The 13,420-nt window shown below is 52.5% G+C and overlaps 6 protein-coding genes across 6 annotated transcripts; 5 read left to right on the forward strand and 1 right to left on the reverse strand.

Annotated features, from left to right (window-relative positions):
* Positions 1–471: 471 nt before the first annotated feature.
* Positions 472–2,364, forward strand: A1O1_04672 (nucleolar protein 58; the record flags this gene model as incomplete). The annotated part of the gene is made up of 1 exon (XM_007725562.1): positions 472–2,364. The coding sequence occupies one exon, from the start codon at positions 472–474 to the stop codon at positions 2,362–2,364; it is 1,893 nt and encodes a 630-aa protein (XP_007723752.1).
* A 689-nt stretch (positions 2,365–3,053) lies between these two features.
* On the forward strand, positions 3,054–3,722 carry A1O1_04673 (uncharacterized protein; the record flags this gene model as incomplete). The annotated part of the gene is made up of 2 exons (XM_007725563.1): positions 3,054–3,227; positions 3,321–3,722. The coding sequence occupies 2 exons, from the start codon at positions 3,054–3,056 to the stop codon at positions 3,720–3,722; spliced, it is 576 nt and encodes a 191-aa protein (XP_007723753.1).
* Positions 3,723–6,317: 2,595 nt separating this feature from the next.
* Positions 6,318–7,320, forward strand: A1O1_04674 (uncharacterized protein; the record flags this gene model as incomplete). Its single annotated transcript, XM_007725564.1, has 2 exons — positions 6,318–7,053; positions 7,112–7,320. 2 exons carry the CDS (start codon positions 6,318–6,320, stop codon positions 7,318–7,320), a joined length of 945 nt encoding a protein of 314 aa, XP_007723754.1.
* A 675-nt stretch (positions 7,321–7,995) lies between these two features.
* A1O1_04675 (uncharacterized protein) lies at positions 7,996–9,373 on the forward strand (the record flags this gene model as incomplete). Its single annotated transcript, XM_007725565.1, has 3 exons — positions 7,996–8,646; positions 8,723–8,928; positions 9,061–9,373. The coding sequence occupies 3 exons, from the start codon at positions 7,996–7,998 to the stop codon at positions 9,371–9,373; spliced, it is 1,170 nt and encodes a 389-aa protein (XP_007723755.1).
* Positions 9,374–10,107: 734 nt separating this feature from the next.
* On the forward strand, positions 10,108–11,728 carry A1O1_04676 (bleomycin hydrolase; the record flags this gene model as incomplete). Its single annotated transcript, XM_007725566.1, has 2 exons — positions 10,108–10,746; positions 10,832–11,728. The coding sequence occupies 2 exons, from the start codon at positions 10,108–10,110 to the stop codon at positions 11,726–11,728; spliced, it is 1,536 nt and encodes a 511-aa protein (XP_007723756.1).
* Positions 11,729–12,401: 673 nt separating this feature from the next.
* On the reverse strand, positions 12,402–13,013 carry A1O1_04677 (ubiquitin-conjugating enzyme E2 2; the record flags this gene model as incomplete). Its single annotated transcript, XM_007725567.1, has 3 exons — positions 12,402–12,750; positions 12,809–12,873; positions 12,972–13,013. The coding sequence occupies 3 exons, from the start codon at positions 13,011–13,013 to the stop codon at positions 12,402–12,404; spliced, it is 456 nt and encodes a 151-aa protein (XP_007723757.1).
* Between the last annotated feature and the right edge of the window lie 407 nt (positions 13,014–13,420).

The following is a 13,420-nucleotide window of genomic DNA, read 5'->3' on the forward strand; positions in this document are numbered from 1 at the left end:
GAGCAAGAAGGATACTAGGTAGTAGTATGGCTGGTCAATTTCTATAGGCCTCAGTCCTCGAATGTCCTGTCTGGGCTCTCGGCAAAGCAATTCGATCGGCAATGATACATGACTCGCAGACCTTAATCCTAGTTTCCCCAGCGAGTACACGACATCACCATCATGTCTGATATCCTCCATGGTAGAGTCGCCGGGTACCTCAACTGAAAAGATGTCTATCGTGTAGTGCTGCTTTCCCCAGGCCGTAGAAAAGGGTTGTAGTGGCACAAAAGCAGCGTCATATTATCCCCAAAGGAGAACGAAATCTTGGCAGAAACTACCCGTTTCAGGCTTGGCGCAAGTGGGCCGAAAAAAGACCAGCTGCTCGAAATTTTGGAGAACCGAAAGTTCACTGAATTGTTTGTAGAGACAAACATCAATATCATTCCCGTTCGCACATTAACATCCGGCGCGTGCGGCGCAAATATTGATATGACGCTGCTCATTCTTACCGAGACGGCCGCCGGCTATGCGCTGCTCAAGGCGAAGGACAAGAAACTCCTCAAGCGGGACGATCTGGTCTCCGAACTGGGTAGCGTTGAAAATGTCACGTCTATGCTGAAGTTGAAGGAGTTCCAGAAGTTCGACAGTGCTGCAGCGGCCCTTGAAGAGGCGGCTGCCATTGTGGAAGGAAAGGTCACCCCCAAACTCGCCTCCCTCCTCAACACGCTGAAGGACGAGAAGAAAATCTCTCTCGCAGTCGCTGATCCCAAGCTGGGTAATGCAATCGGCAAGATCCCAGGCCTCGAGATCAAAGCCATCGCCGACTCCGCAACCGCCGACCTCTATCGAGCCATTCGAGAGCACCTGCCATCCCTCATCCCAGGATTGATGCCGGAAGATGTCAAGACAATGTCTTTGGGTCTCTCGCACTCGTTAGCCAGACACAAACTCAAATTCTCGCCGGACAAGATCGATGTCATGATTGTGCAGGCTATAGGTCTCCTGGATGACTTGGACAAAGAATTGAACACGTATGCCATGAGAGTGAAGGAGTGGTACGGGTGGCATTTCCCTGAACTGGCCAAGATCCTCAACGACAATCTTGCCTACGCCAAAGTGGTTCTCAAGATGGGCATGCGGACCAACTATGAAAAATGCGACCTGGGTGAAATTCTACCTGAAGAGATTGAGGCTGCGGTGAAAGCTGCCGCGGATAGATCCATGGGCACGGAGATTACTGAGGAAGATCTGGAAAACATCCAAAGTCTGGCTGATCAGGTGGTTCAGTTCACAGAATACAGAACGCAACTGGCCAGCTATCTCTCAGCACGAATGAGGGCCATTGCGCCCAACCTCACCACTCTTGTCGGCGAGCTGGTGGGCGCTCGACTGATCGCACACGCCGGGAGCTTGATGAACCTGTCCAAGAGTCCCGCCAGTACGATACAGATCCTGGGAGCCGAAAAGGCCCTTTTCCGAGCTCTGAAAACAAAACACGACACCCCCAAGTATGGTCTCATCTACCATGCTTCCCTCATTGGTCAGGCCTCGGGCAAGAACAAGGGCAAGATGGCAAGAGTCCTGGCTGCCAAAGCAGCGCTCGGATTGAGGGTGGACGCCCTGCAAGACTGGGGTGATGACGAGGCAAACATTCCCGAGGATGAGAAAGCCGCTCTTGGACTAGAAGCTCGAGCCAACCTTGAGCGCAAACTGGCCGCAATGGAAGGCAAGCCGCTGAAGTCGCGAGGAGTCGCCATCGCTCCCAACGGCGTGTCTACGACTCAACCCGCGAAATGGGAGATCAAGGAAGCTCGGAAGTACAATCCGGACGCTGATGGTCTGGCGGGTGATGAAGCTCCGGCCAAGAAAGAGAAGAAGTCCAAGAAGGACAAGAAACTCATCCAGGAGATCTCGGAAGATACCACAATGGGCGATGATGACGAAGAGGCTGAATCTCAACCGGACGAACCGATAGACTCTGATGAAGCTGCGGCTGTCACTCCATCCAAACCCAACGGCGTCAATGGAACATCTGACAACTCCGCCAAGAAGGCCGAAAAGGACAGAAAGCACGCCGAGAAAGAGGCACGCAAGCTTGGCAAGAAGGGAGGGAGCGAAGAGTCCAAGGTCGAGGCCTTGGCTGCGAAATGCGGCTTAAGTGTCGAAAGGTACAAGAGGAAGCTTGAACGAGGAGAAATTCAGTTCCAAGAGGACGGCACGCCGGTCGCCATCTCCAAGAAAGAGATCAAGAAGGCAAAGAAACAAGCGGAAAAGGCAGCAAACGGCGAGGTCGACGGCGGCAAGAAGCGAAAACGGACTGAAGAAGAGGTCGCCGAGCCGTCCAAGCCAGAAAAGAAGAAGAAGCGGAAAGAAAAGGCTTAAGGAATGCAGTTCTAATTTTCCTTTTCGTTCTTTTAGCTTGGGGGGTTGCGTTCTTGTTTCCTGCATGGCGTCGGTACAGGAGTTGTTGGACTAGCAATGTCCACGAGAACATGTACAACTTGCTAAGGCAAGGGATGGCGTGGAATGGCATTATGGTATTGGCTTAATGTCACAGATGAGCAGCTTCTGGCTGAATCCTATCTAGAAATTCACTCATGAACTTCGATTCCGTACATTGTAGTGCTGCAAGTAGGCCCTTGAGTGCCTCCTCGTCGTTAATGTACTCTGTTACGCTGCTTCCAAAAGAGTAACAGTAGTAGTGGTATGAAGCGGTCGAGCCCTGTGTGGGTGGGCAAGTACGGTGATTTTTTCTTACGCCGCCTTGAGCCAGGTTCTGCCGGCAGAATATAGATAGACAAAGTTGTGCCGCTCCTCAATTTATATCCTGCGCGGTGCATTCAATATATTTGTTCCACCTCTGCGCTTCACACTCTTTGCCGTCGTAATGGCTCGCGCTAGCAAAGGAGTTGAAGCATAAGCCATCCATCGTTTCAGCGGTGTCCGGTTGTCGTGGGTCAACATCTTGATCGCCGTTCGTCGTGCGAGTCCCAGTCCGCCCACATCAACATGAAGGTCAGTCAATCAGTGATCCGGCCGTGGCGAAGCCAACGCCAGACAACCGAGCCTCTATGAGCAGGGAACTAATGCTGCGCATCTGGCAGGTCCTCGATCCACAGTCAGCGCTCCTTACGACGAGTGAGGTGCATCAATTCCTCGCCAGTAACCCTCCCCGAGAAACGACCAGGAAGATAGGATCGTACAAGCCCGTCAATCTCAAGAACTACCAGTCGGTGCGGGAAGATGTACGTCTGCGACAGTATCTCTCTATGACGATGAACCCAAATCCAAGCCAAGCAGAACGTCGTCCAAGCTGACTGGCATATTGTTGTCTCTAGTTCCAGCGCTATGTCACCACGACGGTTCCATACATTGAGAATTTTCCTCCTCCAGAGCTTTTCGTCAAGACCGTAGTGTCCAAACTACGAGCATTTGGGTTGACCAAGACCGAAGTCTTCATGTTGATCAATCTCGGCATCGGCCTTCCCCGGAATCAATCTTCGCAGCCATCTGCTGCTGCCGAAGACGGGGAGGAAGAAAACGAAGCAGAGGAAGTACAAGAACCGGATGACAGGCAACTGCTCTCCATCGTGATTGAAGAGCTGGAAGACAGATTCCCGGGTGAAGAAGGCGAAGCCAAGATCGAGAAGATCTTACAGACAATGCGCACCGAATTCAATCGAGCTCAAGCCGCGACTAAGGCGAATGAAGCGAACGGGAACGGAAGCGAAGCCAAGTGAAAAATTGTGCGAGGATGAGGATGCGTAGCTTGCGCTCGACTCACGACTCCTGTCCCCCTGCTAAAGACCGACAACATGGAATGACGGACGCTGAATGGGTCGGTTACAGAAATGAGACAACGAGCAACACTCGGTCTTCTGGTCCGCCAGACTATTAGGGTAACGAAGTCAGGATCAGTTGTCTGATCAGCAGGCAATCCAATCCGAAAATCCGTTAGCGTTCGTCCAGCTGTCTTCACCGGTTGGGACATCGATGGAGCCCGGCGTACTGGGAGCACCTGGACAAATGTTTCGGGGCGGAATTTCTCCTCGAAGTCGACACATCGTGCTCAGCGGCAGGGGACTCTCTCATACGTAGACCGTCTATCGCGGGACTGGTATCTTCCGTTGGACAGACCCAGGAGCTTTCATTGTGGCCAAGGCTGGCATATCATATGCGCATCGAACCTCGGCTGGATTATTCAGAGGGAGGTATCTCGCTACGGGGTACTGAGAGAACTTATGAAGGGAACAGGCATTCTGTGGAACCGTCGCCGTGCGAGAACATTGCAATCCGTTGCGCTACTTGTGATTGTGACAGTGCTCACCCACTGCATGCAAGGGCGGAGAAAGAAGTCCTATTTCGATGCATCAACGTTATCCTTTCAGCCCCCAAACCTGTCGGACCTCTTTTTGCGCCAATGCGCCTGGGTACCAATTGGACTCATCATCACGACTGGGGCGCGACTTCGGAATGCAGGAACAGATCCTGTCATCCTCTCGTATCGACGCGCAGCACAAGTCTCCCGGTCAGACCTACCACTGTCAGCCTGCATCCAATATCCGATCAAGCCACACGGCGAGCCTAAATTGCTGGAACAATCTCAATGTCAGACCTCAACTCAATTGCATTCGGTGGCATCTATGTCTTTGCTAGACTTTTGCTTGCGCCGGGGAGCGAGGGTGCAAATGGCCACGGGATCTGGGATCTGGGATCTGCCGTCCTTTGAGATCTAACAATGAACCATCACTTCATCTTCCCACTGGGGTTGCCTATTTTAGGAGAAGCCCATGTAAGCCTCAGGGGCGCGAACCATGCAAATCTTCGCTTTTATTGTTTGGTCGTCTTCCAAGCACTGACCCTCGCCTGAACGGGACCAAGTCAGCCTCAGCTGAGGCCAGCATCCTAGCCCTGACCATGGAAAGATCAGCCACATTTGCAAGCACTGGAAACGTTGTCACACCCTCCCAAGGGAATTCTGCTCGCGGGTCAACCCTCTTTGTGATATATGTTACTAGCAAACTCCCGCGGTCGGACTGTACAGCAGAATCTGTCGCTACCTCACTCTCTTTTCCCTTGCAACTTATCACGCTGTTGATCATTGTCTTGTGTAGATTTGCCCTTCGTACATTCATTTATTCATTCCCGCTCGGCTGCAATGGAACACCCACAGCAACAGATGACGCCACCCATGACCACCGTGGAGAAGCACGTTGAAGGGACTGCTCCTTATGCAAATGCATATTCCCATGGCGCTCGTGGGAAGTGGTCATTTGGCCTGTTTGACTGCTGTTCGCCACTCGGGACCTGTAAGTGAAAGCGCACTGTGACAGAGACAACGCGATCGCTGATCCAGGGAGCGAAGGCTGCATGGCAACATGGTGTCCCTGCATCCTTTTTGGCAAGACACACGCCCGGGAACACGGTGACCTCGATTCCAATGGCTGCAACGGAATGGTATGTCATTTTCCAACTGCACTCTACGGCTCTTCCATTCTGCCTTGTACGGGATTCATCTGACCTTTGTCCAGTGTTGCGCCTGGTATGCCTTGATGTGCATTGGCGGTAGCTGCATCCTGCAATGCATCAACCGACAGAGCGTGCGTGAGAAATATGGGATTGAAGGGAGCACTTTCGGGGATTTCTGCGGAGCATGCTGCTGCGCTTGTTGTCAGTTGGTTCAGGAAGACAAGGAATCCATTGTCAGGACCACCGGTATAGATCCAAAAACGAAGCAGGCGTATGCTTCCCCTGGCCAGATGGCGTATCCTTGAGTATGATAGCCGACACGTATGATCGAGCGAATGGCTGAGCGCCGGTGCATAGGCGGCTTCGTCGGCCAGAGTTCAGGAACAATCACTCAGCAGAGAAAGCCGCTGATTGAGCGATAGGACTGCTTTACATTGTCTTGGAGAAGGCTAGCTACTAAGTTTTCTTGATAACCAAAGGCTTCAAGTTTCCATCCAGCTAGGACGTCCAAGTAGAAGCGCGGGAGACTCGGATCTGATGGAATGGCTGCCTTGACTCCGTGAACGTGTGATACACGTTTTGAAACGGTGGCAGTCGCGCTCACGGTCGCAGTTGCAGTTGCCGCGTTTGCAGACTGCGAGACAACTTCAGCTTCAACTTCACTAAAGTTCTGAACCTGCGACAACGTTGTTGTTTGCCTCCATCTGCTGTTTGTGCTTCTCGTCCATCTTTCATGCTCATATGCCACAGAAATTACCCCTTCAATATTGCAGAGCTCCATCATTTTATCGGTGTTCAGAACCCGGTTGTCATTCATCAAGTCTACTTTCATCTGCGAGTGAGACGGCTCTACCATCCTGGCAGCAATGTATCCACCATCGCGAGGCGCAACCAACGATCCTCCCCAGGTCTCTCGAGGCACCCAGATTGTCACGATTTTCGTCGGGTCTGAGCAGGTTGAATTCGCCGTCCACAAGAACATGCTCTGTGCTGCATCCAAATTCTTCGAGCGAGCAGTGCAGGGGCCGTTCATGGAAAGCAAAACCCAGCAGGTCAGATTACCGGAAGAAAGACCAGAAGTGTTCGCCTTCCTCGTCGACTGGCTCTACATTGGTGGACTTGATCAGATGTACCCTTCGATCATTCGCAGTCGCCAACAATGGCACAAAGACGAGTACTACCTCAAAGTCTACAGAATGGCCGACCGCTTGATCATCCCCGGCTTGCAGCTCCTCACCTACCACAGACTCAGAAACACCTTTGGGAAGATTGCTGCCACTCTGCCGAGCCGTGACTTCCTATATTCCCTGTTCAGTGAAGAAGCACCGGTGGCAATTCAAATGCATGTTGTCGAACACGCTGCATACTGGCTTCTGAAATCAACCAACAAGGAAGAATGGGCAGGTCTATTTACAAGTCATGACCGATTCGGGACAGAGATGGCCCTTGCAATGATCCGAAGTCAAGCGAAGGGTCTGGCGTTTCGTCACCCGGAGGACGTGGCGAACTTCAGTGGACGGTATGGATTCAACTCGGAAGAATTGCAGAGGGAGTCTCGGCTCGCTGACGAGGGGTTGCCATCCGGGAAGTTGAAGGAGCTAGGTAGGCTCCCTTCCGCCATGTTATATGTACCCTATTCTTCGACTAACGGTAGAATCAGCCTGCGCCTCCACTGAGCTTCCGATTTCATTGGCAGCAAAACCATCGCAAACTGCTGGCCCAAGGATCCCCTACAACATCGGCTCTACCACATCTGCGACTGCGACGGCCACGTTACCGGCACCCTCACCTACGCCTGCACAGATCTTCAGCTTTGGTACTCCAGTTCTTCCCAGGACTGGCTATTTCGGAACACCATCTCAAATTTAAGCAGAGGTAACAGAAAAGGGGCCGTCGGCCAGATCATCAATTGCCGCCACCAGCCTTCTTTAGTCCAGGCTCTCGGCAGGGACTGAGTCAAGCAGGTGTTTGCCGTGGACATGGTGGAAGTTCTCGACTGATGGAAGCGGGTAGAAACTGATTGAGGGCACGAAGTGTTGTTGACGCCCCTGCGTCTTCATATCTGAACGGTACTGACTTGTTCAGCTTTGTCACAACCTGAAGAGTCAGTGACGAACAGATCGTCTTGCAGCCCACACGAGATACTACGACGGCCAAGTGTAAAGTCTAGACGCCCTGCCTGTATCAAGCAGCTCCTAGGCTAACCTTCTCTATCAGCTAGGAAGGTCTGACAATGTTGAATGATCACCTCGCTTCGATAAAGACGCAAAAGCCAGTTCATATTTGCTCAATAGTCTCAACTTGAGTGTAACCTCAATGTCCCGTGACGTCTCCAGCAGTCACCGAAAGGAACAAGACCTCGAACCCGTGCCAATGTATTGTCACTGCTATTGTCACTGTTAGTGTCACTGTCCTATTGTCTAGGTATGTATGTCACTGGGCTCTATTCACTGAGGGCTGTCGCAGTATCATATAAATATCTTCTTCTGCCTCCGCCACTCTTCTACTTCTCTCCTCATCAACAGTCGATCTTCTGTGCTCACCATGGACGAGATAACTGCTGCTCAACCACCTCGCGTGCCCTTTGGCACAGACTCACTCATCATCGTTGTTGGGGACGAAGAACAAGAATTCCTCATCCACAAGAATCTGCTCTGCGCCGCCTCAGACTCCTTCGGCGATACCTGGAAGTCAGCATTTATGAAAATCGAGGATCGGAGGTACCGCCTTCTAGGCGAAGAACCGGCCCTGTTTCAGCTTGTGCAAGACTGGCTATACTCGGGTCGCGTACCAAATAATGTCTCCTGCTACATGACCAAAGAAAAGAGTTATCACACGGATGAGTTCTGGTGGAATGTGTATCGTATGGGAGCCCGGCTGGGAATGGGCAGAATCAATCTCCTAGCAGTCGAGAAACTTCAGACGCTGTTCTGGACCACTTGGTCTCTTGTTCCCAGCACTGCCTTCATTGCGGCCCTTTTCGGGAGTCAGCTTAGCCCGCAGTTGGAGGAATTCGTCGTGGGTCACGTTGCATACTGGCTGCAGCGCTCAAGAGCAAATCACATCTGGACGCCTCTGCTAGATGCGCATGATCGGTTTGCCTCGAACTTGGCGTATGCCATGATGAGGAGCATCCGCCACGGTCTTGCAGCGCATCCACTCGATCCCACGCATGGAGTCATGAGTCCTTGGGAGGTTGCACTCATCTCGAACGACATTTCGGCCGACGAACTCAAAAAACCCGCCTCTGTCTGACGAAAACCTCGAAAAGCATCTCCAGATCTGTCCGATCATCGGCAATGGTGGGCATTATGTTGTGCATGAATCGGCCACCGACAATGGAGTCGAACAGGATGAGACTGAACAGACAACGCGCTGGAATGACGGGACGCCCTGGCCACCTGCCACATCGTCATTCGAAGGTTCCCCCGACTCCTCTGGCCAGTCTGCCAGAGCAGAGTTGACCAGCCCTGCGCTGTCAGTTTCTCTTCAGTCTGGACTTGATGCATATGCCGGTGAAAGCTCTTCTAGAACAGTCTCATCAGCTTTCGCCAGTGCAAAAACAGCGAAAGACGACGTGGTGGAAGATACTCCCTACTAATTAACCAGCATTGAGTCGAGGCTTGACGCAATCAATGCCATGCTTGACGATCTGAGAGACAACATGGCTATGCGACAGGAAACACCCATCGAAGGTGGAGTCCCGGAAAACAACGCCATCGACACAAGCGGTGACGACCATTACCAGTGTGCTGTCAATGGGGAACAAGCAGATGGCGAGTGGAAAGAGTGGAAAGGGGAAGATGATGGATGGTATGAGGAAGAGGACCATTCTGAGAGCTGGGGAGGGCAGATGACTCCTGACAGTAATGAGAGCCTCAACGCTGGCTGCGAGGATCGAGAAGATGGGTCTTCCCATTGAGACTGTGGGCTGGAACCCCTTTGCTGGCTAGCAGAGCCACAGAATCAGCATCAAGCGGGCCGATGGTACGTCCGTGACGCGGATACGGTCTGACATGAAAAGTTTCTGATGGTCGGAATTGGAGGAGACAACTGCGCGAGTACGACGATTGGCATCTGGTCTCATCAACATTTATGGTCAACTCAAGCAAAGCACTGTGGTTTTGGTCTCTTCTTCTTTTGACTTGGTTTGAGCCAAGTTTTCATTGATAGCAACGACTTGGTTAGCCTAGCGGTTGAGACACTTGCGAGGTCTGCAAGCACATCTCTGATCAGACAGCGATATCGAGAAATGCAATGATCATTGACTTGAAGTGATTCTGTTTCCAAAGATACGTATCTGTAACAAGCAAGCATTCTCCGACAACCGGCGGAAAAGGGGCACGAGGCTGAGTGGCTGGGTGCAGATTGAGGGCTTTGTCCGGATTCGGAAGGTGTGACGGGCCGGCACGCTCCGATTCGCTGTTCTACATTGACACGTGCTAGTACGTGATATTGCGAAGGCGGGCTTATCGGGTCTTATCAGGCCTTATCAGTTGTTTATCTCCCTCCCCGCATGGTATCGTCGCCGCTGCCTGGAGACCTCACCTTGTGCTGTTCATCTACTAGTAGTCCTCATCCCATCTATCCCTTCCCTAGGTATCGGCGAGCTCAGCTATCGACCTCCAAAGTATCTATCAGCAGCCTGAACTCATCATGGGCAACTCGCAATCCTCCGCCTCTCCCGCGGCCATCGAACCTGCAGTCGAGAAGATCCTCGTGCAGCAACTCCAGAACCTCCGCACTCGTGATAAGATCAGGCAGCTGGAGATTGAGAAAGAGTACATCCACGTAGACGCCGAGAAGGGCATTCCCCAGGCATACTCCGCTGACCCGACACTCTCTGTCAAGGCGGCCGAAGCATGGGAAAAGGAACTACTGGCCGACCCGAAGAACCGGCTGGCATTGAATGCTCTGCTTTCCAATGACATCCGGTCGGTGGTCTCCAACAAGGTCGCCACCCTGACAGACACGCAGACGTTCAACGTCAAGATCCCGTTTGAGGGCTCTCCGGTCACAAATCAAAGGTCGTCAGGAAGATGTTGGTTGTTTGCGACCACCAACGTGCTCAGAGTGGCCGTGATGAAGAAGCACAACTTGAAAGAGTTTGAACTGAGCCAGGCATACCTGTTCTTCTGGGACAAGCTGGAGAAGGCCAATTGGTTTCTTGAACAGATGATCGACACAGCCAGTCAAGAGTTGGATAGCAGACTGGTGCAAGAGCTGCTGGGGGCGCCTGTCAACGATGGCGGTCAATGGGACATGGCTGCCAACCTGGTCGCCAAGTACGGATTGGTAAGTCCTTCACCAGACCAGGGTTCATCTAAACCGTGGATATCTACTTCTGTGGAGTCTCTTGTGCTGACGGTATATTGTTCAGGTTCCGCAAAAGCTCTACCCAGATTCATACAACGCGATGAATTCATCGGCCATGGGTTCCATCTTGACGACCAAACTCCGTGAAGACGGTCTTGTTTTGCGATCGATGATCAACACCCCTTCAATGAAGAAGTCATCCATCATTGCCGCAAAGGCCAAGATGATGCAAGAGGTTCACTGTATCCTGACGCTCATGCTGGGACCTCCACCCAAACCTGACGAGAAATTCACCTGGGAATACTACGACGCCAACGACAAGTACAGCAAGGTCGTCAAGACCCCGCTCGAGCTGGCCGCAGAACTATCCAGCCCCAGCGTCGTGCGCTCCTTGAACGCCAATGTGAGCGAACTGTTCAGCCTGGTCAACGACCCCCGCAACAAATACAACCAGCTTATGACGGTCGAAAGGCTGGGCAACGTCGTCGGCGGCCGGCCCATCACCTACGTCAACGTGGACATGACGACGATGAAAAAAGCCACCATCGCCATGCTGCGGGCCGGATTGCCCGTCTTTTTCGGCAGCGACGTGGGCAAATTCTCCAACTCGACCTCGGGCATCATGGACCCGGCCCTGTACGACTACGGGCTGGCATTCAACGTCAGCTTGAATCTGAGCAAGAGCCAGCGCCTCAAGGTGCGCGAGTCGGCCATGACTCATGCCATGGTCCTCACCGCTGTGCAGGTCGAAGACGGCAAGCCCGTCCGTTGGCGCGTGATGAACTCTTGGGGCGATGCCGCCGGCGAGAAGGGCTACTTTGTCATGACGGATAAGTGGATGGACGAATTCGTCTACCAGGTCGTCGTCGATCCCGGGTTTGTGGGTAAAGATATCAAGGACCTATTGAAGACGGAGCCGCTGGTTCTGCCGCTTTGGGATCCTATGGGCGCGTTAGCTTAGAGTGAATTTCGATGGGAATGTCAGCAACTGCAGGAGGAGGAGTTCCGTTAGCCTGAGATCTTTTACAGGGTTGGATTATAGCAATGTCGTTTCATATACAGAACCTTAGGATCATGAAGACGACTGAACACTGAAGTACTTGAATACCGGAAGTGACTGGGCAGGTATATACTGCGATTCAAAGACCACAACGATGGTTATCGGGTGGTTCGAACCAACCACCAAAGAAGGTTATGACGAGTTTTGGTGACGTGGAAATGCTTCACTTGTATCAGCTCAATCTATAAAGGTCCTAATCTGCTCGCCAGCTAAGGGGGTCTATATCTTTGATTGAAAGCATGCAAGTACCGAAGACCGGTGGCGTCGCAAACCATAGGATCTTATAAGACACGGACTTCCCTCTCCCTGGGACATCCAGAAAACACCCTGAAACTCCACTGCTGACCTGAGAACCCTGATACTGGAAAAGTCCCCTTGGAAGGCAATAGCGGTGTCTGGCCTAGTTTCTCGCGAGCCCAAACATCAATCCCAAACTCCATCACTTAGCCGAACGCCGTTCCGTGCGCTGTCGTGATTATGCAAGTCGCTAGAACACTTTGAACGGACAACCCTGGACCACGGTGTAGCATCGTGTCCTAGTCGCGCGCAACGTGTGTGTGTGTATTTGTCATCCTCAATCCTCCCAGCTCTTCTCCACCGTCTCCCGGACTCTCTTGATATATTCCTTCCGGTTGTCCTTGTACAGATTCGATGCTTCGACATTAGCCGGCGACGACGTGTTGGGGTCGTTGAGCAGAGATTGGATACTGGTCAGAATGGCGGCCACGTCGTACGTCGGCGACCATCGGTTCTGCAGGATGTCCAGGCACAACTCGCCCGTGCCGTAGACGTTGGGGTGGAACATTTGAGACACGAACTTGACGCCCGGCGGTTTGTTCGGATACGCTTCTTCGAACTGCATCACTAAACGGAACGTGCCGTCTTCGAACGGCGTGTCGGCTGGGCCGATGATGACGGCGTTCCTGCGAACCAGGGGTATTAGAATACAGACATTTGTTATCGGGTCTGGTCGTCTCTTACCATGTCATCACGTTGTCTGCTATCGGAGAGGCGGAAACGCCGGCGGGAGGATCTGTTTGCATACGCTGTGGCCGGGATTTGATCAGTAATGGTTCTCAATAACAGCGAAGAGGAAGACGAAGATGTCAATCAGCCATCGAGTTGTGGCCGGGGGGCCTGGTACCTTGAAGTCCCGCATCAGGCGGCGTCGTGCTGAGGTGGACATGTCGGATAGTGGGCAGCGTCTTGGACTGCTGAGAAGGTCGGGTGAGGGGTGAGGGGTGAGGGATGGTCTGTTGTCGAGTTGCAGATCAAGAAGATGGGTGACTTGGGATGCAAGGGAAGAGGATGCAGCGAGATCACACGAGGTTTGAGACGGGAAGTTGAAGTGTGAGTTGTCGAATGCAGTGGTTCGCTGGATGGATAGACTGTCTACCTAACTGAATGACTGCGGCGTGTGGAACTTTACAGAACCGTACAACGGCGAAAGCACCAAAGCGGAATACTGGTAGTGCCGCTTTTGCAGGTGGTCCTGATCACATGGCATCACATGATCAGACGGTCATGTGATCAGCCTCCTCCCCCGCTAAAAGAGCGTCGTGCCGGAATTCCTCCGAACCGGAGGCTGGAGAA

Source organism: Capronia coronata, assembly GCF_000585585.1.
Source record: "Capronia coronata CBS 617.96 chromosome Unknown acBCG-supercont1.4, whole genome shotgun sequence".
NCBI classification, from domain to species: Eukaryota; Fungi; Ascomycota; class Eurotiomycetes; order Chaetothyriales; family Herpotrichiellaceae; genus Capronia; species Capronia coronata.